At 41.0% G+C, this 27,813-nt stretch overlaps 1 protein-coding gene across 2 annotated transcripts in view; it reads right to left on the reverse strand.

Moving 5' to 3' along the window:
* The window catches only part of LOC116991566 (cell migration inducing hyaluronidase 1), a 122,861-nt gene that overhangs the window by 49,946 nt on the left and 45,102 nt on the right, over positions 1–27,813 (reverse strand). For both annotated transcript variants that reach the window (XM_033050270.1, XM_033050271.1), the window contains exons 2-11: positions 24,122–24,286; positions 18,737–18,874; positions 16,773–16,914; positions 13,580–13,816; positions 12,760–12,939; positions 6,793–6,863; positions 6,058–6,153; positions 3,812–3,933; positions 2,282–2,429; positions 106–297 (exon numbers count right to left, since the gene is read on the reverse strand). In XM_033050270.1, the coding sequence (XP_032906161.1) occupies positions 106–297; positions 2,282–2,429; positions 3,812–3,933; positions 6,058–6,153; positions 6,793–6,863; positions 12,760–12,939; positions 13,580–13,816; positions 16,773–16,914; positions 18,737–18,874; positions 24,122–24,224 (1,429 nt within the window). In that variant the 5' untranslated portion in view covers positions 24,225–24,286. The remainder of the gene's footprint in view (positions 1–105; positions 298–2,281; positions 2,430–3,811; positions 3,934–6,057; positions 6,154–6,792; positions 6,864–12,759; positions 12,940–13,579; positions 13,817–16,772; positions 16,915–18,736; positions 18,875–24,121; positions 24,287–27,813) is intronic.

Genomic DNA, 27,813 nt, shown 5'->3' on the forward strand with positions numbered 1-27,813 from the left:
GCGATCCCCGCACACTAACATTATCCTACACACACTAGGGACATTTTACAATTTTTACTAAGTCAATTAGCCTACAATCCTGCTACAATTATAGGGAAATTGTACCTTGAAGCTTGACTTGATTTTCTTTGCATTCCGGACAATGTAGAAGCTGAAATTCTTCAGTCTGATACATAGAATAATCTGTGCTGGCAACAAAAACGACATCGCCGGCTTTCCATGTGCTGGCATCTTCCGCTAAGTCCACAATGCTGCTGTTAATATGTCTATCTATGGTAACCGTCACCTTGGGCCACACTGAAACAAGACAAATAAATGATGTGAGTGTGCATGCATTAAGCAACATCCCCTGCCAATTTTTACATTGCAAAGCAGAATCATAATCAAACTTATACAGAACAATCTTACAGCAATATAAACATTAAAAAAAACTTAAACATTCTTTTCCTATACAATGGATTGAATATTAAAATGAATACCTTTGTATACACACTTTTTTGATGAAAAATTGTAATTATTTAAAAATAAGGCAACATTAAAAGTTTCAGCTTCATTTTCAGTTAACTGTGCATCTTCCTCACAGCTGATAGTGCCCATCCTAACTTTGCATTTTCAGCAATACTTGAATATGTTGCAAGGAAACTGGGAGCAGGGGTGGGCCAAATTGGTGTACAAAGATACAAAGGTGTCTTGTATCTTTGATTTAATCTGGAGCTAAAGGAGAAATTCCATTACAGATATCACTTTCCATATCTCAATTGAATCGGTTCTGATGGCCAGACTTTCCACACCCATGTCTTTCAGATGTCTTTCCTTCTTCTTCACTTAATTTTTCTCTTTGACAATTTCTAATTGAGCGATCACTTTGCAGAACACCTTTGTTCGATCCTGAGCACAGCACAAATTACTGGAGTAACTCAGTAGGTCAGGCAGCATCGGTGGAGAAAATGGAGAGGGGACGTTTCGGGTCAGGTGAACTTCCAGTCACCTGTCACCTTAGTTCTCCATCTTACACCCTCTGTGATTTATTTCTCTGGGCTCCAATTCCCAATGAACAATCATCGATGTGGAAAACTGCCTCTGTTTAACACTGCATTTTGCCTGACATGCTGAGTGGTTTCAGCATTTGCTGTTTTTTGGTTAAGATTTTCAGCGCTAGCAGAGTTTTGTTTCAATTAACTTTTGGTAAGCTGTTCCAAACAATTTGTCTTTATGTTGCTTGCCAGAATACCACTGTGTTCTACCTTCGCTTTCCTTATCAATACCTTGGGGTGATGCTTGTGGAAAGCTTAATGAATCTTCTACACTGCTCGCCCACAAAGTAGGGTTTGAAAGGCACAACATAAAAAGTTCAAAGCCCAGAAGATGAAGGTAGTGGGAAGGGAATGTGTGAGTTTCAAATTGGAAAGCTTAAGAATCGACCATCACACACAGGTCTGGATCACATCAAGCCTGATGACAGGCTATTTCCTGCAGAGAAATGAAAACAGAATGTATTGGGGATGGGTATGCTATTACCGAAGGAAAAAAAATCTCGCCAAGGGAATAATAAAATGAAGACACAGGAGACTGCATTTGCTGGAATTTTGTGCAAACATAAAACTGCTGGAGGAGTCAGAGGATTGGGCAGCAGAGTTCCTCCAGCAGTTTGTTTTTTGGACATTGAGGTGAGATGGTCTCTTATCAACCATGCAAAAACAAAATCAAGAAATTGTGTGAATGAACAAAAGAGTTTAGTTTATTTAGAGTTCAATTTATAGTCACGTGTACCGAGGTACAGTGAAAAGCTTTTGTTGCCTGCTAACCAGTCAGCGGAAAGACAATACATGATTACAATCGAGCCGTCCACAGTGTACAGATACATGAAAGAGGGGATAACGTTTAGTGCAAGATAAATTCCAGTAAAGCCAAGCCGATCAAAGATAGTCTGACTAGATAGTAGCTCTCCAGTTGTTGGTGGGATGGTTCAGTTGCTTGATAGCGGCTGGGAAAAAACTGGGAAGAAATAGGCCAAGGTGACTTTGTCACAACACCCCCAATGCAATTACTATAATAAGGTAGAGACAATGTTTTCCTATTATAAAATGATTAAAAAATTGTAGAGAATAAATTAAGATTTATTATGTACATAAAAGGTTGCTTACCATAAATGTGGATTTAATTAGCTTGTTAAATGTTGACATGAAAACAGTTTCATAGTAATTTTCAGGGTCTAGTCATGCATGTTACAGATATTAGATCTAGAGCTTCGCAATAAGAGATAATCAGACCTAGGACTGACCTGGTTTACCACAAAGGAAGCGTACTTTGTAGTTATGGCAGATGCCATTAACCTGATCCTTATTACGGCAAACAAACCCATAGTCCAGATCATGCTTATGGAAAACCTGTGCTGTTAGATGGGCTGGAATCCCATCAACAGTTGCAACCTAAAAAAAGAGAGAAAATGGCACAGTAATCAGACATATCATTTACATCTGCATTTTTGTGTTTTAATTAAGTTAACAGTGTGAAATTAGGAGAAACCTTTGCCCAATTGATACACTTGACAGCACATGTTGAAATGCAACCTGCTGATCTCTTGATTTGATGTTGGCCAAAACCTCAGAGTAATTGGACTCACATCATATACATCTGCACTTTTCTGATTTTCTTTAAAAGTTAAAAGTGTGATATTTGACTTTTACCCAATTGATAGATTTTGCTCACAAGCAAGAATGCAAACATTTTGTAAACTTTCAACAGATTCAACTTTTAAATGTTAAGGGTTGAAGAAGAAAATTGGAGTCATAGAGTCATAGAGTGATACAGTGTGGAAACAGGCCCTTCTGCCCAACTTGCCCACACTGGCTAACATGTTCCAGCTACACTCGTTCCACCTGCCCACATCTGGCCCATATCCATCCAAACCAGTCCACGTCCATGTACTTGTCTAACTGTTTCTTAGATGTTGGGATAGTCCCTGCCTCAACTACCTCCTCTGGCAGCTTGTTCCATACACTCACCACCCTTTGCAAGAAAAAGTTACGCCTTAGATTTATATTCATTCTTTTCCCGTTCATCTTAAACCCATGGCCTCCAGTCCCCGATTCACCTACTCTGGGCAAGAGACTCTGTACATCTACCCGATCTACTCTCATGATTTTATACACCTCTATAAGATCACCTAAAACAAAAATTGCTTTATTATGCTTTGGAAAACTGGTTATTTTGGAGTGAAGTTCTAACCCAGTGCAGACTAGTCAAGCAAGCAATATCTCACATGTTGTTTCCCCTTGCAGTGACTGCCCGATTGTCATTGTCCATCGTGCAGGCACCAGGACACGTTGCCAAATCTGGTGGGGACTTGTTAAAATATCATTGGGAGCTTAAAATCTAATTTAGAGAATTGGTCTGCAAATCTACTAACCACAAATTTAGTTTCATAACTTTCCACTGCTTTATCCTCCTCTGGAAATTAGTTTGATATCCTGAAGACCCTTGAGGGTACAGTTCACTTATGAACACATCACTGCAGACTTTTATAACAAGTCTGAATACCCCAAGACTATTAACATTTATGAAAGAAGATACAGAGTGCAGTTTATGTATCATTGTTCCAACCAGTAGTGCAGCAAGATTGGATGTGGGGTGTTTAATGAATTGGAATTGGTTTATAAATTAAGAGTTTTCATTTAAAAAGGGGTCCAGTAGTTACAGTTGCATGTTTATCATAGAGTCATACAGCTTAGAGACAGGCCCTTCAGCCCAAGTGGGCCTGGACCACCCTTATTGAAGCAACAACCAAGAAAGTTTACATACGAGGGTTTACCTGCATGTCAATTGGACTCTCACAGATTTTTCCAGGAAAAGCAGATTTCAAGTCCGTCAATTTTTCCCAGTCTCCAGAGCCTCGCTCATCATCCCGGTTAAACCAGGCAGTCCACTCCACATCTGCAAGCAAGAGGCAGCAAATGAAAGTTCCAGTGGTAACTGCAAGCATACCGATTGAATGCTGCACATGTTAATGGATGACAAAAGAGGAATGTGCTGAATATTACAATCTAGTTGTTGGCGTGTCTGCTCACTGTTCTTGAACCTACAGTGCGTTTTCCTGAAACTTAATTGCTATAATTCACTGCCCATTGGCCAGCAACAGTATTATCAGGATAACTAATAGACTAACATTCCAAAACTAAGTTATTGAACTCCTGCAGCTTTGATATAATAAGTTCAGAATTTTAGGAGACCTCAGACTTTGCAATACACTCCACATTGTAGTACTCCTGCAGTACCTTACTAGTCACAGCCTGTCAATCTGAGACAGATGTATTTATTTCCAATCTGTGCTTTATTACCAATCTGATAAAAATCTCAATCCTTGTCAACACATTATCCCCAATTACAAATGCTTCAATTTCTTGTGTGGGACCTTATCAAAGACCTTCTGGAAACCCGAATATACCGGACCCACCAGTTCCCCTTATCTATTCCACCGTTCAATTTTAAGGCTGGGTGACTGGACTATCATATTGGAGAGAACGCGTGCGATAGAAATGACCTGCCCATCGCCTAACTTGCATCAACTCCCATTCTCTGTTCTTGTTGACTTACTCTTGTTTCCAGTTAAGTAACTAATTAATTAAAAAAAACATTTCAATTTTATTTTCAAATCCCCATAGCCTTGCCCATGACAAGTTTATAGTTGATTCAGAATTGACAGCGCTATGCACTGAGCCAAGCTTCAGAACTGAAATAGTGAAGAACCTTTTCCGGAAGTACCGGAAGTGGCAGCACTGCCCTGGCAGCAGCGGCTCACCTGCAGTCTGTTTGTTTTTGCTTTTTTTTGTGTTGTTTATTTCATTTTGGCTAGTCCAGTTTTTGTTTTTTTAGTTTGTGTTTTGGGGGGGGGGGGGGGTTGAAACGGGGCTTGCTGTCTCTCCCTGCGGGGGAATGCGACTTTTTTGTCATATTCCCCTTCTCTGCCTCCGTCTGTGCTGAGGCCTAATAGCGGAGCTGGCGACCTCGAGGCTCAGGAGGCAGAGCCCGCCAGGACTCACCCTGGGCTCGCTCTCGTGAGGACGGCCCGGCTCGGGGCTGGAACAGGGCTTCCGTGAGGGGCTGTGACGCTCCCGGGGGGCGGCTTGGTCCGAGGAAGAAACGGTGCTCCCGTCGGAGTGGCCGAGCTCGGGGAGGTGCGGCGCTCCCAGCCCGAGGGAGGAGCGGCGCCCATGTTTGGACGGCCCAGCCCAAAGGAGGAGCGGCGCCCATGTCGGGGCTGCCCGGCCCGAGGGAGGAGCGGCGCCCATGTTGGGGCTGCCCGGCCCGAGGGAGGAGCGGCGCCCATGTCGGGGCTGCCCGGCCCAGCCCGAGGGAGGAGCGGCGCCCATGTCGGGGCGGCCTGGCGCGAGGCTGAGACAGTAACGGCACTCACGTGAGGGCGATCCGGCTCGGGGCTGGAACGGTGCTCCGGTGGCTGGGATGGCGTTCTGGCAGCGGTGACCTGAGTCCGGGGTTCGGCAGCGGGCCAGCGGCTGTGTCAGCAGGACTGGTGGACGGCAGCTTCGACCACCCCGGGGCCGCGGTGTTTGAGCCGCGGGACTATTTGCTACATCGCCCGGTGGGGTATCGCCTCAGCACAGAGAGAGAAGAGGAGGGAAGAGACTGCAGCCCTAAGACTTTTGCCTCCATCGCAGTGAGAAGGTGCTATGTGGACTCACTGTGGTGGATGTTAATATGTGTTTATTGTTGTTTTTTTATTGTATTGTATGTATGTATGACTGCAGGCACGAAATTTCGTTCAGACTTCGGTCTGAATGACAATAAAGGAAACCCTGTAACCCTGTAACTTTGCACAAGCACTATATTGGTTAGGACTCTGGCATGGAGATAAAAGGGATATATATTTTAATTTTATAGACAATCTCTTTCAAAAACGTAATTCACTTTTTGCCAATTTGAGCACATCTGGATTGCACTAATACATTAAATGCTTCATAGCCTGGAAAGTCAAAGACTTTGCAATGTGAGAATTTGTTTTGAGGCACAAATTAACCCTGACAATACATTGTTGCTTACCTTGTACCCACTCACTTACTGAACCCACAGTAAAGTGATCACCATTTGGGGACTGGAAAAGTTTGAATACTTTTGCTGCAGCGGATCCTCTGGCACCTGTGAGATCACCAACAAGAGAATGGATTCCGATCAAAATAATGTTTCTTGTCCTGAAAGCTTTACATTCATGTTTGTTCTTTTAATAGATGTTTCACAAGCAAATAAATTGCTCCAGGAAATTACTTTGCTAAATATTCTTGAATAATAAAGGCTGAATATTTATGCAGGCATAAACAATGTCTTTGCTTTGATCAATTTCTCAAGGCTTGTTACAAGGAGAGTTCACAGGGAATTCAGGAAACAACCATTCAATTCCCTCAAGCACCAGCACAGCACTGAGGTCATAAGGTCATAAGTGATAGGAGCAGGATTAGGCCATTCGGCCCATCAAGTCTACTCCGCCATTCAAACATAGCTGATCTATCTCTCCCTCCTAACCCCATTTCATGCCTTCTCCCCTAACCCCTGACACCTGTACTAATCAAGAATCTATCTATTACCCTAAAAATATCCATTGATTTGGCCTCCACAGCCTTCTATGGCAAAGAATTCCACAGATTCACCACCCTCTGACTAAAGAAACGCCTCCCCATCTCCTTCCTAAAGGAACGTCCTTTAATTCTGAAGCTATGTATTAAACTGATTTCAACTGACGATTCTTACTGTAATTTGGTAAAGGTATATCTTCTTGGTTACCTTGATAAACAACATGATCCTCAGCAGAAGATTCAGGGGAACCTTTAACAGTGACAAAGCTCCAAGGATGCCTTTAAATTTAAATGGAAAGAACTTGCTGTTAGAGCAAACCTTGAATGGGCACATATGCAACAGTGCAGAAAACTGCAAAATATTCACCAGCATTGGAAACCAATCCTCTCAAAGAGGCTCTAAAAATGATAATATCTGAACACAGCAAGTACAAAGTACCTGAATAGCATTAAAATCTGACCCATTTTTTAACTTTTAAACCAGTGAGGCAGTAAATGAAAATCTGATGATTCCCATTAATTGACAGGTATTTGGTGAGATTTATCTCTCTCTTGCAGTTTTATTTCAAGCCTTGAGCATCTCTTCTCCATCTAATCCACTCCCACGACAAAAACTAGTGAATTAAATTATTAAATTACCAGCCCAGAGTCTGTGTCACAATAAACCACATTACTTCCCCGATGATGTGATTATGGAGGTTTTGCCATTAACACATGTTGCATCTTCTTATCAAGCTGATCTTAAGTGTCACTGTGTACTCCACTCCAATTTGTACATTTTGTTTAATGCCATAATAGAGATATACAGCACAGTGGCACATAGGTAGAATTGCAGCTTTACAGCTCCAGGGACCCAGGTTCAATCCTGACTGTGGCTGCTGCCTGTATTGAGTTTGTACTCCCTGTGACCATGTAGTTTTTCTCCGGATACTCCAGTTTCATCCCACTTTCAAAAGGTTTGTAAGTTAGTTGGTTTCTGTAAATTGCCCCGAATGTGTAGGATGTGAAACTAGGATACCATAGAACAGTGTATAGGTGATTGTTGGGTTCCAGAGGAGGTAGTTCAGACAGATGCTAGAACAACAGGGATATGGGCCAAACATGGGCAGGTGGGACCTGTGTAAATAGGGGATCTTGGTCGACACGGTCAAGTTGGGCTGAAGGGGCCATTTTCGTGTTGTACGAGTCTAAGACTAAATGTCTCCTGAAAATTCAATCACCTCATTCATTGTTTCTTCCTTATCAATGTTATTACACTGAAGTAGGGCTCCCACCAAATCATCATCTATCTATTTCTCTCCGCAGATGCTGCCTGGCCCACAGAGTTCCTCCAGCAGTTTGTGTTTCTAGCCCAAAATTATAAAGTATTTTCCAGACATATCAATGAATAGAAGGAAAGCTCAGAATAGGGTCACTAAGGACTAGACAAGACAATAAACCATATTCAACTAAGGCAGTAGTATAAACATTATTTAGTAGCAAGACTGAGAAAGTTGACATGACATTGGAAGTTGAGATAAGCAAGGAGATAAGTGTACTTAAAGAAATCCTTAACCAATCATGCTCAGAATAAAATTTCCATCTTGATAGATTGTATCCATGCATTTAATACCATCTCAAAAAGAGATTTCAAAAGCATTACTATATTTTAAATAATTTATTAGAAAAAGGTGAAGAGCTAGACAGTGTTGTGGTATCTTATATGGTACCTATATGTTAGCAGTACTGTGGGCAGTGAGCTATGGAGCAACTGCTTCAATATTAATAGCAAGAAAAACATTGAAATTCCTACTAAGATGGGGGAGGGGGGGGGGGGGGGGGGGGGGGAAGGGGGAATAGAAAAATATCTAGGAAAATAAAATGATAAAAAACAGACAGTATAAATTTATAAAGGGGAAATCTTTCTTGATGGACTTAATTGTATTTTGTATAAAAGGTGCATGTCATTGGTACAATGGGTGGCATAATGGTGCAGCAGTAGAGTTGATGCCTTACAGCATCAGAGATCCGGGTTCAATCCCGACTATGGGTGCTATCTGAACGGAATTTATACATTCTCCCCGTAGGCTGCGTGGGTTTTCTCCGAGATCTTCGGTTTCCTCCCACACTCCAAAGACATACAGATTTGTAGGTTAATTGACTTGGTATAAATGTAAAATTGTCCCCAGTGTGTGTTGGATAGTGTTAATGTACGGCGATCGCAGGTCGGCGCGGACTCGGTGGACCGAAGAGCATGTTTCCGCGCTGTATCTCTGAACTAAACTAAAGGTAACAGGGAAAGTAGAGAATGATAATGTAGTTCACCTAGTTTAGTTGGATTTTCAGAAGACCTTTAATAATATCATAACAGATTAACAAATAATGTCAAGGCATAAGGAACTACAGATGCAGGAGTCTTGAGCAAAACACGAGGCATTGGAGGAACACAGCGGATTAGGCAGCATCTGATAGAAGCTGTCTGATCGATAGATTTCCTTTAGCACTTTGTGGTTTGTAAGAAATAAAGTTAGTTCGTATCAAACTCTTATCCAAACTTAGCTGGAATGCTCTACACAATTCTGGTCACTGTAATATAAAAATGATGTAGAGGCAGAAAAGATTCACAATTATAATACCAGAAACACTGAGGTATATGCATAACTAATGATGACAAGCTATGTCATTTTTTTCTCGAGCAAAGAAAGTTGAGGGGTGAACGAACAGAGGTCTTTTAAATTATTTGGGTTTATTGTATATGCTCAACACATCAACAACGCATTTGGATAGGGACATGGATAGGAAAGATTTAGATGGATATGGGTCAAACGTGGGCAGGTTGGACTAGCATAGATGGGAAACTTGGGTTAGCATTGGCAAGTTGGGCCAAAGGGACAATTTCCATGCTGTATGGCTCTATGACTCTAAATGGGGTTGAATTAAATGTCATTATAGACAAGGTTGTAGGAAACAAACGCTGGGGGCAAAATATTCTAGGCGTAACATATCATGGTTACATATTCTGTTCTATTATATCAAAATATAATAGCTCAATCCCAAGCTTTCCTTCTATTCATTGATATGTCTGGAAAATATTTTTTAATTTTGAGCAAGAAACAAACTGGTGGAGGAGCTCTGTCAGGCAGCAGCTTTGGAGTGAAATGGATCGATGATCTTTTGAATTGGGGTCATTCTTCAGACTGTTCTCACTTGAGGGGAAGATTGATGCTGGCAACAACAGCAAATTGGCCCCAGCAACCTTGGGTTGTTCATTCAATTGGGAGAATAAAAACCTTTATGTAATTGTAGACAATAAGAAAGTCAGAGACTGGATATGGTTGTGTGCAGCCATGATCAGACTCCTGAAGGTTGTGTTGCCTGCCTGAAAATCAAAATAAAGAAAACTGCCATTGCTGAAAATCTGAAATAAAGACAGAAACTGCAGGAAACATTCAGCAGGTCTGGCAGTCACTACAGGCAGAGAAACTGAAATAACTATCAAGTGTAAGACAAAGTGCTAATGAAGGGTCGTGTTTCTGTTCTAATGTTGGCTGACTGCTGGCCTCTTTGGGGAGGAAGAACTTTGAGTACATTTATACCAAATAAATGAGATATGGGTGAAAAAGTTAAGGTGTTCAATACCAAATTAGAAAGCAGAACGTTAAAAAGGTTAAAAAAAAATAAAAAATCACTGGATTGTGAGCCGACGTGCAAACTGGAACATGGAGAAATGCGCAAGAGAATTAAATGTGTGTCTCAAGGAATAATGTGGATGATTAGGATCTTATTTCGTGCAACACTGACTCTGAAATGGGGAAATGAGAGTTGTTCAAATGAGAAGGTTTCCACCTTTACCACGTGGAGCCTGTGCATTGACAAATGGAAAACTCAGTTTATAGATAGGGCTACAATTACAGGCCAGGAGAGGCAGGAGGGTAAGGCTCACGGGAATAAAATTTTGAATTCTTAAACATAAATGTGTACTACATGGGTGTATGTGTACAATAACTACATTAAAGATACTTAGATAGTAAAGCTTTAGAAGGATATGGGCCAGATTTCAGGCAGATTGGACTAGCGTAGATGGGGCATATTGGTTAGCATCGACGTTGGGCCAAAGGGTCTGTTTCCATGCTGTATGGCTATATGACTCTACTAACATTTGAATTAATTATCTTTATAGCCACATAGTTATAGGAAACTAATGGTGGGGATATTCTACGTATTAAGACATTACGAAAAGAACGGAAAAAGAGGGAGAGTAGCAATGATATTACATAGAACTGTACTGCACAGGGCAGGCCTTTCGGCCCACAACGTCAGTTTGCAACAGGATACCAAATTGATGTCCACTGCCTGTACTGGATCTATAACCATCCAATCCCTGCATATTCATGTGCCTCGTAAACACCACTATGGCAACTGTTTCCACTGGTATGTTCCACGCATCCACCACTCTCTGTATAAAGGTATGTATTTGAAGTAATCGCTGAAAATCGTCATCAATGATGCAAAGTAAAATTAAAATTCCATGGGGAAAGTGTTATGCCCATAGGCAACTAAAAAAAAATCTCATTAAAAGAAATCAGTGAAACCAAAAGTTTGGAAGATTTTATAAAACATCAAAGGATGAATGGATTAAAAAAAAAAAGAACATTGAGTATGTGAGTTAACTTGCAAGAAATATAAATAGAGAGCAATAAAGTAATAATGTAATAGTGGGTCCTTCTGGGGCAAAGACAGGAAAGTCCAGATGGAGCAGTAGCACAATTAGTACCCCACAGCTCGGGGTTGTGACCCTTCTTCAGTTGACCCCTGTCCATTGCCCTTCTGTATGGGTATGTGGTGGAATGTGAGGAGATTTGATGAGAATATAGGAGGAATAAAATGGGATTAGTATATTTTTACAGTAATATAATATTGAAGTAGCATCTATCTGTGAAATTGAGGTGGGGAATCAAGAGGAAATCAGATAGGAAAACAGACAGGTAGCAGTTCTGCCCCGATCTTGACTCATGGCAGAGCAGAGATGAAAGGGAGTATGGTCTGCTCCTACACCTATTTTTATAGTACAGACACTGCCCGACTTACGCAATAGGGGACTTGCGTCAACTCACATTTGCACAAACAATTCTGTATTCAGTCCCTGGTGCAATCAAGGCAGCTTGTAATTCCATAATAATGTACGACCACTCAATTTGACATTGGAAACAAGCTGACAATGGCGGCAGTGTTTACCCAGAATACCATGCCCCACAGAAAGTGCCCCAACGGTGAGACGGAACACAAGCCGACAATGGCGGTGGTGCTTACCCAGAAGGATGTGTACTGCAGAAAGTGCCCTGGATGCAGCCAGATGCCACTGGGACAGTTAATACTCTTAGTGACTTATTTTGGGCAGGGGATGGGGATGGTGATTCCGACGGGTAAAATCTGACTTGTGCAAGGGTTCATGGAACCCTTGCGTAAGTCGGGGAGACATGTTCTGTAGGAGTACGGCCAGAAATGCAGTGAAAATATTAATGGAGATTCTTATTCATAGATCCATTGAATTGTATAAGTGACTCAAAATTGCTAAAAATTCACATCTGGATCTGGAAGGAGAATTCAATTGACATAAACTACATAAATAGGAGAGCATAACTGTGAGAGAGCTAAAAGAACAGACAGAGGTAATGTAGAGAGATAATGTTTGCAAGTTAACAGAAACATAGCACAAAATTAATTCAGAGAAACGTAGAATTCATGAAGTGATGCAAAGCGTTTAGATACCACATCGAGATATTGAGAGATGTGTTGAAGGTGGAGTTTGCCGAGGTGACTGATTTTGTTGCTATGTTTTATTTGAGTCAAACAACCATATCATATTTGTGGCCAGAGATGCTAGGCTTTTATGGATGAACAAAACTCAGTAACTTAAATGGGTTTACCTCAAAGAACATTATTTTGCTATCACTGCCTATCAATAATTGCTGTTGAATACATCTTATCAGAATGAAATTGTGCATAATGGCAGCAGTAATGTTCCGACATTTGAAAAATGGGGCTGATTACTGGCCTATAATCTGAATGTTTAGTGACTGAGAAATTGCTTGCAAGTCAAGAGAGGCACTGAAGTTATCTAAGGTATCATTGTTGTTTTATATTTCAGGTTTTCCTTTAACAACAAAATAAAAACTTAATATTTTAAAAGTTGTACCTGAACCCCAGGCGTCTGAAATACTTGCTGCCCAGCTTTGACAGGGCATTCCTGGCAAACTCATCCAGCTTTGTCGATCCTTCGTCATTCACAGCCACCGATATTATCAGGCCTTTTTTAACTCTGTCCAAGTACTCAGCAAGTCTCTTACTTTCATCTGTGCTTTTATACGTATCAAATCTGTTTTATTTTTAAAAAAAACCCATAATTGGACATTTGTATATTAAATCCATCAATCATATTGAGAGATAAGAAACATGCACACAGAACCCTTGTTCATGGAATGGAAACAGAAGCACACTGAACAATAAAACTAACAGGCGCAGATCCAACCTGTGTATCAGAGCAGCAGAGAAGCAGGGATAAAAAGTTCAATGCTCCAATTTAAATAAGGTCATAAGTGATAGGAGTAGAACTGGACCATTCAAGTATAAAATCATGTATAAAATCAATAATCTATAGGAATAGGTCGGGTTGATGCACAAAGTCTCTTGCCTAGAGTAGGTGAATCGAGGAACAGAGGACATAGGTTTAAGGTGAAAGGGAAAAGATTTAATAGGAATTCGAGGGGTAACTTTTTCACACAAAGGGTGGTGGGTGTATGGAACAAGCTGTCATAGTTGAGGCTGGGACTATCCCAACATTTAAGAAACGGTTAGACAGGTACATTGACAGGACAGGTTTGGAGGGATATGGATCAAACGTGGGCAGGTGGGACAAGCGTAGCTGGGACATGTTGGCCGGTGTGGGCAAGTTGGGCCAAAGGGCCTGTTTCCACACTGTATGACTCCAAGTCTACTCCGCCTCTGTGAAATCATACCTGTCTGAATGGATCACATCTCCAAGCTGATTAATGACATGAACAATGATGCCTCGATGTCCCCAGCTCCTTTCAAAATAATAGCCGCCTTCTCTCATTCCACCAGGATGCAGGGTACTGTTCAAAAATGTCCAGGACAGTTTATGAGCTCCATGAATCTCCAGTGTCCCTCCTCGACTAACACCAATATACTTCAGCCCAAAGTAGCTATGAATATTTTCCGTTTCTTCATCAGATCTACAAATAAAACAGTAAATAATGATATATATTTTTTAAACCACAGATGCTGAAAATATGGAAAAAAAACCCTAAAGAAAAAACCCAGAGAGGAGAGGACAATGATTCAGGTTGATGAAGTCATTGATCAGTTGATGAAGTCATTGAACTGAAATGGTTTCCTTCTCAGGTGTTGCCCGATCGGCTGAGTATTCCCAATACTGTTCAGTGTTTTAACACAAATTAAACATGTCAGGAATTAAACCAGCACCTGAGAAAGTATTGTTTAAATTTTCATTGACCATATGGGACAGGCTTTACCAGCAGGAGATAGGGATCTTTATTGGTCAGTTTTACTAGCTACATATGGGCTGAGAGTTTCAGAATGGTGTCAATTGTAGGTCATTGTGGAGTGAGTCACTCTAGTTTTAGCAAAAACATTTGTGGATAACTGCTGAATGAATCCAGAACATGTAAAACGTGTCATGAATCAGCATGTATAATTTGATACCATGCTCTTATTTTGGAGATCAGCAATTCAACTGCAGCTTATTTTAACACCTTCACAGCCAGAATGTGCTCACCAGCAGATAATGTCCTCACCTGTGGTATTTAATTTTATTTATTTATCTTTCGGGATATGGCAAAGCTGGCAGCTTATTCTCCCGAGAGGGAGAACAAAGGAGGACCCGGCACGGGGGAACCACCAAGAACTAAGAGGGACCACAAATGGAATGTGTTAAAAATGATTTAAGTAAAATGGAACACTGTGTAACTTTGCCAGTGCCCGTTATGTGGCGACTCTTTGCATACCTTGGGTATGTAAAACAAAGAATATCACTGTGACAATAAAATATCATTCATCGTTCATTCACTTTTGAATATGCTGGAGGTCAGCACCTTCTTGTACTGCTGCGGTCCTTCTGATTAAAGTGCTCCCACAGTGTTCTTGGGAATAAAGGTCATGGATTTAGATAAAGTTACGATGGAAGAAAGGCGATATATATATATATATCCAAGTCAGATGTTATATAACCCTGTAGCACTAGGTGTTCCTGTGTGACGAACAGGTTTGAGATGTTGTCACAGTAGCCAAGGTGAGTAACTTGGAGAGTGGGGGAGAATCTTGAACCAGGATCACGGTTTAATAATCTGTCATCCATTTAAGGCAGAAATGGCAAAAAAAAAAAAAAAAAATTTTCTCTATCAGCATCTCAGGTCTTTGGAACTCTCTTCCCTAATGAGCAGTGAACGCAGACAGTTTGAATATTTTTCAGACAGAAGTAGATAGTTTCTACTTCAAGGTTACCGTGGTTGTATTGGAAAATAAATTTGAGATTGCAAATACTTTGTATTGAATGGTGAAGCAGGCTTGAAGAACAAGTGGCCTATAACTACTCCTAATTAATATGCGGGGAGTGCATTTTGTGCACATTAAAGCCACGGTGAGTTATTGGTAAATGGAATGCATGTCTAAGATGGTGAATGGGATATCGATCAAGCAGGTTACCGTGCCCTGGATGCTGTAGAACAACCTAACTGCGTCTGGAGTTGCATAGATCAGGCAAGTGGAAAATATTTCATCAAACTCCTGCTTTATGTGTTGTAGATGGCAGAAAGGCTTGGGATGTCAGTTGATGAACACCTCACTGAGGGTTATCTAGTTTCTGTGCAGATCTGATAGCCAGGACATGAAGGATCAGTTACTGATTTCAAGTTGTCTGTACAAATCACTTCCTCCATTTCCGTTAAATACATCATGAACAGCAGTGGGACAGAGGCACAGGGCTGACCAGGCTGCTAAAAAGGTACGGCGACCTCTCAAGAGGACGTTATACCCACTCAGATTTCTCAGAGTGCAATTCCCTGCACTCGGTGCCACAGGGCAGCACTGTGGTGCAGCGGTAGAGTGGCTGCCTTACAACGCCGGTGACCCAGGATCGATCCCGACTACTGGTGCTGTCTGTATGGAGTTTGTTTGTTCTCCCTGTGACCGTGTGGGTTTTCTCCGGGTGCTCTGGTGTACAGGTTAAATGGCTTTGGCAAAATTGTAAATTGTCCCTAGGGTATAGGATAGTGCTAGTGGAAGGGGTGATCGCTGCTTTGCATGGTGTTGCTGGACTGTTTTTGCACTGGTTTGGACCGAAATCTCCAAACCAAATTAAAAACGAAACTATCACAAGAACCTCAGTGTGAAATAGAACATGAGATATCTTCAGCCTTTGGGGGAGCACTGCATGAGATCACTAGGGTAGCAAAATACATCTGGAAGCCACACATAAGTATACAATTTGCAAAGTTAACCAGGGAAAGACTTTCACAGGTACTGGGGAGAGATGTGGAATAGAGGGGCCTAAGGAGTACAAGTGCATATTCCCCAGAAAGGGTGGTGAAGCAGGTTTTCTCATGCTGGCCTTCATCAGTAAGGATAATGAATGTAGAAGATGGGTTATACGTCATGATGCAATTGCACAAGACATTGGTGAGGCCACATTGGGAATATTGTGCTCAGTTTTAGTCATCCTGTAAGAGGAATGATGGCTAAACTGGAAATAGTACACAAAAGATTTACGCTGCCAGGACTCGTATGACAATGCCCCAGCAGAAACTTGCACGTTGCCTGTGACCAGGGTGGACAAAGTCTATTTCTCCTGGTTCACAGTGCTAATTACTTCATTGAATAATCTATTCTCATGGGTGCTGTGTGCATACAAGAGCAAGAAAGTCAACAGAAATTAAAACTGAGAGCTATGATATTCGAATGAGTAGCGCCTACTTGAGATAGTTCCTCAATTCCTCGAATTCCATCCTCAAGTTCGCCAACAACACAACCGTTGTTGGCCAAATTACAGATGGTGATTGATCATTAAGTAGATATAAAATGGTGCAGTGTGCACGACATTCCCTTCCCTGCTCAACATCAAAAATATGCTCAAGGGCAATTAATTCTGCAACATTAATCTTGAACTCTATTTACCTTCCATACAAAATGATGGTGACATCTCTTTGAAAGGGGCAATCTTCACTTCCCACATGAAACTCCCCGCCATCTTCAATCAGGATATTTCGTGTCCGAAGAACAATAGGATCTTTGCCACTGTCTGAAATGACTAGTTTGCCTTAAGAAGATAAAAAAATATATATAATTTTATAGACTGTCACAAAACATAAGAGGAGCCCACCCTGCATGTATATGTACTAGTTCTTACAGCATTAAGACATTTACAGCAATGGATGAGGCTATTTTCATGCTAGCTAAAACAGTGACCCTCAGACTTTTGCTCACTTTGCAGTTCGTAGTATGCAGCCTTGTGGTTAATGACACCAGTACACATTTGAATTTTTTAGGATGTGCGGTAGGTTTTATTGGATTTTGTGAAACACTTGTTCAGATTGCACGGGCAACCTTGAAGATACTACTTCAATTCTGAATTCCGCTCCCTGCCTGACCTGTCTATCTGAAGCCTCCTGCACTGTTGCAACAATCCCAACGTAAGCTTGAGCAGCAACTCCTCATCTTCCGTCAGGGAAATCTGCAGCCTTTGGGACTCAGCAACGGAAGATACAATTTCTGGTTATATCCTTCCTCTGGCCATATTAGGACTGGCCATTTCTGCTGTACATTATCCTTCAGTGATAAAGGCCCAATGGTCCTTTCTTCATTAGCACAGCCTGGTCTGCTGGGCAGGTCTGACCATTCAGAGTTTTGTAAAGTTTTATACTTCTTTTCTTGAATTCTCGCTCTTTGTCTGCTGGCACCAATTCATCAATATTTCCTTGCAGGAACAAGGAACTGCAGGTGCTGGTTTATACCAAAGATAGACACAAGGTTCTGGAGTAACGCAGCAGATCAGGCAGCAGCTCTGAAGAAAATGGATGGCTGAAGTTTCAGACGCTTCTGAAGAAGGGTCCCGACCCGAAATGTCACCCGTCCTTCTTCTCCAGAGATGCTGCCTGACCCGCCGAGTTACTCCAACACCTTGTCTAATTTTTCCTTGCTACCTGACCTCACCCTATCACAGTTAATCTCTCTGCCGTTACTATTCCCCTTCTCACCCCAACCTTCTCTGTAACTTCAAACCAATTTGTTTTTCTCACTATCCTGCTTCTGACACAAGAGTTTAGTTTAGGGATACAGCATGGAAACAGGCCCTTCGGCCCACCGGGTCCATGCCGACCAGTGATCTCCGCACATTAACACTATCCTCCACTCACTAAGGACGATTTTTACATTTACCAAACCAATTAACCTGCAAACCTGTACGTCTTTGGAGTGCGAGAGGGAACCGAAGATCTCTGAGAAAACCCATGCAGGTCACGGGGAGAACGTACAAACTCCGTACAGATAGCACCCGTAGTCGGGATCGAACCCAGGTCTCCGGCGCAGCATTCGCTGTAAGGCAGCAACTCTACCGCTGCGCCACTGTGACCGCCCAAGAATCTTCGAACAGAAACGTTGACTTTTTTCCCCCATTGATCCTACCTGATCTGCTGAACGTTTTTAGCATTTGCTAGTTTTAATTCATGTTCTCTACTCTTGTACTACCTGTCCCTCTATACATCCAAATATCACCAATACCTCCGTGAAAGGGCCAAATAACTTGCTCAGTTTCCGTTATCTTTAAAAAATATATATTTTCACATTACGGCTTCGGCGAATCCAATTGCATAAATTTTCAACAAATAGGATCAGTTTACTCAATCTAACTTTCGTTTGATTATCAAATTACCAATATAACTACATTCTGCTGGAGCAATGGTTTTATTGTTTCATATAAACCAACGCTCGATTGCAGAATTATATTGGTGATATGGTGACAAAATAATATAGAACCAGGTTACATTTTTATTGACCAAGGTTAATTGAGTCTTTATCTTTCTTTCTGTGAAAAGAAACTACATTTGCTTCAAGCCTCTTAAATAACAAAAGTCAAGATGTACCTCCATCAAAGATATGAATAGAATTGACTGTCGCTGAAGATGATAGAAGCAGTTTCCGATTACGTCCAATGTGGGCATGGTGTTCCTTGTTATGTCCAGGGTTCCATATTTGGAGATCTGGATCCTGGTCAGGGCAGGCTTACAACATAAAACAGATTATCCTCAGAACAGAACATTTGCCCTCAGTGCCGATCCCATTGTTATTCATCCACAATAGAGAATTATCAGTCTCAAAACTGAACCCCCCTCACTCAATATAGAATTACCATTCTCAATGTGTAACAATGGTTTCATTATTTGTGAGGAATGAGACGTTTAGGTTTATTATAATTGTCGTGTGTACAGAGGTACACTTAAAAAGCTTCATTTTACATGCTATCCAGTCATATCAAATAATACTATACATAAGTACAATCAAGTCAAACTCAAGCAACAATAGTCACAAAACGCTGGCAGCACCTCTGGAGAAAAGGAATAGGTGACATTTCAGGTCAAGACCCTTCTTCAGACCAGATAACAATAAGATAAGAGGCTAGGTAAGATAGCATTTGTTATGTCTGATCCTTGGTTATTCACTAATCACTTAGGATATTTTGGTGCACAGAATTGCTGAAAACAGTATTTGAGCTTGCAATGACAGATATAATTGATACAATTATCTGACGATAAAATATTCTACTGGACAGGATGAACAGCGTGAGGGAACAATATAACAAGCCATTATATGTTCTAATGGCAGGAATGTGAACAGTGAATGGATTTACCAAGTTACAAGTAGATCCTTCACATTTCTAAAGGAAAGCCACCCCCTCCTTTGTGCCTTCCTCATTCTCCCTCCTTTGACAAGGACACTCATCTCAGATGCCTTTACCAAGTCATAGAGTCATAGCATCATACAGCACAGAAACAAGCCCTTTGGCTCAACTTGCCATGCCAACCAAAATGCCCTATCTACAGTTGACCCACCTGCCTGCATTTGTCCCATATCCCTCTAAAACTTTCCTACCCCATCCATATGTCCAAATGTTTTTTAAATACTGTTATATATTGGCATATTGTACCACGGTGTGATGTGCCGGCTGCTCAGCAGCAGACAGGACAGCACTATAGAGAGTGATCAAAACCGCCCAGAAAATCATCGGCTGCCCTCTGTCTTTTCTGGAAGACATCTCCAGCTCTCGGTGCCTCTGTAGAGCCAGGAAAATAATCAAAGACCCTTCACATCCTGGACAGTTCCTGTTCAACCTCCTACCCTCTGGGAGGCGGTACGGGTGCGTCAAAAGCCGGACAAACAGACTCAAGAACAGTTTCTTTCCCTGGGCCATTAGAACTCTAAATTCCTCAAATATCCACACGACATGCGAATGCGGTCATCCACTATAAAACAGACCACTCAGTTAATATTTCTTCTTTTTTTTAATTCTTTTAAAGTATCTATTTAATTTTAAAGAGTAATATTCTCCCCGTGCAATGTTCTACCTAGGTGTGATAATTATAATTTATCTACTATTTTAAGCAGTTAAATAAAGTATTGAATGTATTGGTTGTGTTTTTGTCTTGTTTGGACTTATTTTGGTTGCACTGATCAGGAGTAGCTCTCCTAATTCCGCTGTATTTCTAAGTACAATGACAATAAAGGCTTATTATTATTAATACCTGCCTCAACCACCTCCTCTGGCAGCTCATTCCATATTCCCACCACCCTTTGTGAGAAAATAATTGTCCCTCAGGTTCCCACTAAATCGTTCCCTTCTCCCCTTACACCTATATCCTCATGTTCTTATGTACCCTACTCTGGGTAAGAGACTCTGCATTCATCCTATCTACTTCCCTCATGATTTTGTACATCTCTATAAGATCAGCCAGTGCATGGGGATTGATTTTTTGTTTAAAAGCACTTTTGAAACCCCACGGCAATTAAGATAATAGGTGAATTGTGGAAAATGGGATTAATAAGGGTGCCCCCGGTCGGTAGGGCTGTGTTGAGGCGAATGGGCTGTTTTGGGGCAGTATGATCCAACATCTACAACAATTTGTACCAGTGAATCTGGGGATGGTAGGATTTCCACAAGTTTGAGTTGACATTTTGCTGAGGATTATGACATCTAAGTTTGCCCGAGTTGTTATCTGTCCCGATGCAAAAGTAGCAAGTGTGGGAGTGTGTCAGGATTATCCCCTGTCTTCAAACATAGTGACTAGAGGAAAGATTCCTTGAACGATATGAAAATCTGTCACTACAGGGAGTCCATAGATATGATTTTAATCATTCACCCACTCTGTTAAAATTGTTTCTCTTGCCCAGATTTCCTCTATTCTCATTTATCAAAGTTATATTGCTATGTATATATTTCCAGCAAAAAGCTTGTTATGTTCCAAGTTGTTTTTAGTTTATAATCCGGTTAGGAGTGGTAGCAAGGCAACAATCACATCCAAATATATTAACAGGAAGCCATTTGGTCAACTGAGATAATGAATGCCAACGCTTTGAAATTATTATCCAATTAGACTATTCCTTTGATCTTTCCCCATGACTGAGCAAACCCTTTCCAACTATTTATCCCTTTTCAAATAAAAATAAAGAATTGTTCCCACAGTGACAATAACAGCTTACGAAAGTATGCATGCTATGTTTTCATGGCTTCAACACATTGCAAAATGCTTACATCGTGTATTATTGAAGCGTTGTTTCTGAAATGGACTGATATAACTGGATGATATTTGCTATGTTGGGCACATGCTTAGTCATAGAGTCATAGAGTGATACAGTGTGGAAACAGGCCCTTTGGTCCAACTCGCCCACACCACCAACAATGTCCCAGCTACACTAGTCCCATTTTCCTGTGCTTGGTTCAGATCCGTCCAAACCTGTCCTATCCATGTAACTGTCTAACTGTTTCTTAAACGATGGGATAGTCCCAGCTTCAACTACCTCCTCTGGCAGCTTGTTCCATACACCCACCGACTGATTTCTTAGGACATTTTGGCATGCAGAGTAGTTTTAAAACAAATTTAAACACAGCAAGTACCACATTAAATGAAATAATGCATTTGAGGATAATTCAAAATAAAAATAGAAAATACTGAGAACAATCAGCTCCTTAGGCAGCGTCTATAGAAAGAGAAACAGATACTAATTCAGATCCGAGATCCTTCTTCAGAACTGGGAAAGGGCAGGCATTCTACAAATGGCAATGAGATAAATGACTGATGGTGCTTTGGGATCCTTTCATCATTTAAAAGATCATTTGATCCGTCAGTTTAATAGCTCACCCAAAAGGACAATGCTTGCAGCAGAGTTTTCACCTTTCACTGGACTTTTAAACCAATGACAAGTGGGAGTCTTTGTTAGCCATTGTTAGCTGTGGGCTGGGTGAAAACTCATTTTCACTGTAACTCATTTTCATCTAGCTCACAGATAACAATGGCTTGTTACCTCTATCTCAACTTTTTTGCATATCTTTCATTCATTTGTTCTATTTCTATCTGTATCACCATCTATATCTCTCATTTCCCTTTCCCCTGACTCTCAGTCTGAAGAAGGGTCTCGACCCGAAACGTCACCTATTCCTTTTCTCCAGAGATGCTGCCTGACCCGTTAAGTTACTCCAGCTTTTTGTGTCTATCCTCAACAAATGGAATTGGCCACAAGTAATTCCTTTTCAAGATCAATGGCAAGTTTTCCATTCTGATATATCAGTTCCTAAATTTTCAGGCAGCACATACATTACTGAGAGATCTTGACAGAGTGGATGTGGAGAGGATATTTCCTCTTGTGGGAGAATCTAAAACAAGGAGTCACTAATTAAAAATACGAGGTCACCCAGTTAGAGATGAGATTAAATACTTTCTTCTTAAGTGATCTGATGATTTTCCTCAAAGGGTGGTGGAAGCAGAGTCTTTGCATATTTTTAAGGCAAAAGTAGATTAATTCTTGATAATCAATGGAGTGAAATGTTGGCGGGTGTACACAGGAGTGCAAAGCTAAGATCACAATGAGATCAGTCACAATCCTACACAATGGCATAGGAAGTTCAAAAGATTCATGTGGTGTACTCCTGTTTCTAGTTCTTATGTTCCCAGGTGTACTTAGTATGGATCTTCCTTCACAAGCAAATGTAGACAATCCCTTTTTCTTCAGTGTTGTGTAGAAACAAAACCTTATATACCAGATGGAAATACAACATCATTGCCAGCACTGCCCATAATGATGCAAATATATCAGCAATGTCTGATAGCCACTAAGTTAAAGCACAGCTGTAGCTTTCTCCAAAGGCCAGAGATCTCTCGCATGGTGTCCAGATATGTTGCTGCTCAGAGAGCTGAGAGAGCTGGAGATAGGAGTGTGGATCACTTGGATGACTGTCATGGGGCTTTTCTTCCATCCTTTCAAACTTGGAGGTCTTGATGAGCTGGCCCGTTTCTATTATCTGCTCTGCAACCCTTGTTCATGTAGCACATCTAACAGGACCACCACAGAAACACCCACAGCAAGAAATTGGCAAGCGCAGAAATGGCAATTGTGGCAGGATGTCCTGCTACTGCTCCCCGTTGGATTGCAACCTTGTCGTGGTTGGGGAGCTTGTGTGTCTCAGTGACCCCTAGAGCTATGCCAGCGGGAGATTCGTCTCCTGTTAGGGTCTCCCATGCTGGACAGGTCGAAGGGTAAAGGCGAGATGAAGAGCGATCCACTGGTCCTCCAGGTTGAGCACAGTGCTAACAACTCTGTCTCGTAAAACAAATATGTAATGGAAACAGCAACTGAAGGAATCAACACTAAGTGGAGAACGTTTGTTGCTGCCCTACTTGCCAGGGGGCACAATAAGCAGCAAGTAAGTAGTTTTGCAACTGATTGCATAAATATGCAACCATTATGTAAAAGATTATTCAATTTATCATGTATCTGTACACTGTGGATGGCTCGATTGTAATCGTGGATTGTCTTTCTGCTGACTGGTTAGCTGGGAAAAAAACTGCTTTTCACTGTACCTCGGTACACATGACTATAAACTAAACTAAACAAAAATTGTGCAGTTGCATTAAGTCCTGCATACGCACGTTTCTCTGCAAGTGGCCAATATATTTAGTGAAGCAGAATGTTGCGATCCAATTTCCCCTGGCGACACTCTAAGAGCATTGCATGATGAATGGTAGCATGAAATGTCCAATTGCACTACAGGCATAGTGACCAGAAGTGATGGGTTAAATTTCACAAACTGCGCAATTCTTGATGATTAACCGCGTTCGTGTGTGATTTCCTCCTAAAAGTATCAATTTTCTTGCCATGTAACTTTCAAAATTAGCACAAAAAAAATCTGATTCTCCAGCAATTTACCTTACGTATTAGTAATTTAACATTCACACTGGATATCTCAATGGAACACATACCTGCAAATAACATGGTGAGGTTTAGGGTTAGCAGCCACCCAATGTTCCAGAACAGGTCTGTTATCATCATCATTGTTATATTTCTCCTGCTTCCACGAGCCATTGAATGTCTGGTTGTATGCTGGATGTAGGATGTAGAGTGATCTGCTGTTCACGGCCAAACCTCTGCATGAAAACAATAAAAAAAATCATTAGTTTAAACACATGATTTTTAATGCCCGTTTCAGCTGATTGTTGGGGAATATTTATCTACATTTCTACTAGGCTGCGAAAGTGGCGATAAGTTGGCTGAGTGAATCTTAATTCCATCACAGAAAATGAGCCCAGCAGCAGTACATTTTGTAACCAACGTCAGACAAGATATTAAACTATCATCTTCAAATTCAGGCCTCGCATGAGCGATGCAGATAAATTACACACTCACACTTTAGAAACATCTTTAGCAACAGCAATAATTCAAAGTTGAATACACACTAATTTTAAAGAGCAAGGTCTCAGCTTGCTGTCCTGGTTAAAACCAGCTGCTTTTTCTCAAGGCACTGGTTTCCCCACAGTTCTGGCATAGTTTAAAGTTGATGCCACACATTTTATTCAGATAAGATACTTATTCTGTTCCTCAGAAACACTAAATCAGAAGTTAATCTCTAAAATAGGAAATATTCACTTTGACGTTATGCTGAGGATAGACTGAAATGGCAATATTTCAACTCCTGTTACTTGTTCTGTTCTTATGGAATTCACTGGCCTTATTAGTCATGGAGGCAGGTTCAATCATAAAACTCAAAAGGGATCAGGGCAAGGAACTGAAAGGAAATAATTTTGGTAATAAATATAAATGCTGAAGTACATAGTATGGACCGAAGGACTGTACAATAACTTGGAAAAAAAACGAGAAATGACGTACTTATATGCCATCATTCTCATAATTTAAGTAGTCCATAAAACAGTTTTTAAAAAACAAATCACAACCCTCAAAATCACAATGTCAGATCCATCAGAATCAGCTACTCAACAGGGCTAGTGGAATCAAGGGATATGGGGAGAAGGCAGGAACGGGTTATTGATTGGGGACGATCAGCCACTATCACAATGAATGGCGGTGCTGGCTTGAAGGGCTGAATAGCCTCCTCCTGCACCTATTTTCTATGTAACATTTATGGAGACTAATAATAACATTAAAGCCATGATAGACACAAAACACTGGATTAACTCAGCGGGTCAGGCAGTATCTCTGGAGAACATGGATACATGATTTTTTTGGATTGGGGTCCTTCTTCAGAGCCGATCCAAAACATCACCTATCCATGTTCTCCAGAGGTGCTGCCTGACCTGCTAAGTTACTTCAACATTGTGTGTATATCTTTACCAGCATCTGCAGTTCCTTTTTATTATACTGTGAAGCCATATGTACCTCTACAAGTTGGGTGTTACCCACAATATCTCGTACTGCGTTGAAAAGCTGAAAATGTATTTATCTGCACTATAGTTTGGTTCAGATGGAAACAGGCCCTTTGGCCGACCGAGTCTGCGCCAACCAGTGATCACCCACACACTAGTTCTGGCTTGCACACTAGGAAAAATTTACATAAGCCAATTAACCTATAAACCTGTACGTCTTTTGAATGTGGGAGGAAACAGGAGAACCCAGAGAAATCCCACGCGGTCACAGGAAGAATGTACAAACTCCATACAGACAGCACCCGTAGTCAGAATCAAAACCGGGTCTCTCACGCTGAAAAGCAGCAACTCCACCACTGCACCGCTATGCTGCCCTGAATTCACAGATCTGGGTCCCTAATAGGTTTGAAAGTTACACAGCAAATTTGCCCAAAAATCAGCTAAACCCAGTTGAAAGGGCAGCATGATTCTAACTGCAGGTTAGATATCGTGCAACTTAAGTTTCTACAATTCATTTGCACCACTTTTTGAAAGCAGTACATTTCGTAAGCAACTACGGACAGATCTATATCTACAACCAAGAAACACTGCCGAGGTTACCTGGGCAGGATATGGAAAACCTCTCGTATAGGTCTTCCCATGCTTCAGATGGACTGCAGTGGAAGGCAAAGCTTTATCCCATTGATAAAGCTGCTGTTTCAATGTATTATACTTGGGGAGATAATTAAAAACTACCAAAAACAAAGTAAATATTTTTTGAATAATTTAAACATATCACTTCTAATTTGATGTTTACAATAATTTTGAGCAAAGTGATGAAAAAATGTTATCTACCCCTTTGCCTTCTACCTTGCAGGGTTAAAACCTTCTTTGAAAAGCCAAGGAGACTCAGATCATACAAGACAGATTGTTTTTTTTCTTGCACAGCAAGCCACAGAAACTGAGTTGCGATCCCCCGTGATCAGGGTGCCTTCAGTGGACTGCAGGTGACATTGAGTATGGTGACTGGCTTGGCACCTTTAAATCTTTCAATAAGAACCTAGTTCTCAGAATGGCAATGGCACAGCACGATAGGTGGTCATTTACACTATTGACTGCAATCCAAGTGCTTCCAAGACTCCACTTTCTCCACAAAGCCTTTAAAATACTTTCCTTTCCATTCCTTGCCCCACTCTCAATTGAATCTACCTCCATGACTATCAAGGGCAGTGAATTCCATAAGCACATAGAAAGCAAGAGTAGGCCATTCTTTTCCTTCTTTGATACCCTCATACGTTATATCTTATTTTCTGTAACTGTACACTGTGGACGGCTGTGTATAGTCACAAATGTTCTTTTCGCTGACTGGATAGAATGCGACAAAAAGCTTTTCATTGTACCTCTGTACGTGTGACAATAAAAAACTAAATTAAACTCAGCGAGATCATGGCCACTCTTTTACTTTACCACCACATTCTTGCACTAACCCCACATTTCCTGATTCCCTTCACATTCAAAAATGTGTTGGTCTTGGACATATCCAGTGACTGAGACCCTGTGGTCCTTTTTGTTATAGAATTCACTACTCTCCTAATGACGACATTTCTTCTCATAGCACAAACAAAAATTGCTTGAAGAACTCAGTCAATCAGCTTATGTGGAATGAGAAATTGTGATTAATGTTTCTCATTAGGGTCAGTCTCAGAATTCCTAGATAATAGTTTCAGATTACTGCATCTGCAATTTTGTGATTTCCAAATGTCTTCTCATCGTTGTCCTGAATGGCTAGCTCTTCAGTTTGAAACCCCCACCCTAGCAAAGGAAAATATGACCCTCAATCTCGCTAATTAAATCCCATAAAAGTTAACTCCCTCTACAGAGGCTGCCGGACCAGCTGAGATCCTCCAACAGTTTGTTTTTAGCTTAAGCCCCATAAAAAATGTGTACATTTTAATGAAATTACCTGGAATAAATAACTTGCCAATAAAATGGCATACTGGACATTGTGGGCCAAAAATATTGTTTTTGTGTTGGAAAACGCCATTTACTTTTCTAAACTGGAAGATTTAGGACCTACCCTGGACTTAATTCGGGTGAACCTTTTGCTGCACTTTCTATTCTTCCTAAGGTTAGGAGACCAGACCTGTACATAATATTGCTGAAGTGAGCTCAATGGGTATTTCACAATTGGAAAGTTAAAAACTGCTGATGCTGGAAATCTGAAATACAAATGTGCTGTAAAAACTTAGCAGGTCGGGCAGCATCTGTGAAGACAGAAACAGAGTTAATGTTTCAGATCTGTGGGTTTTAAATCA

This window comes from Amblyraja radiata, chromosome 34, assembly GCF_010909765.2.
Source record: "Amblyraja radiata isolate CabotCenter1 chromosome 34, sAmbRad1.1.pri, whole genome shotgun sequence".
NCBI lineage: Eukaryota > Metazoa > Chordata > Chondrichthyes > Rajiformes > Rajidae > Amblyraja > Amblyraja radiata.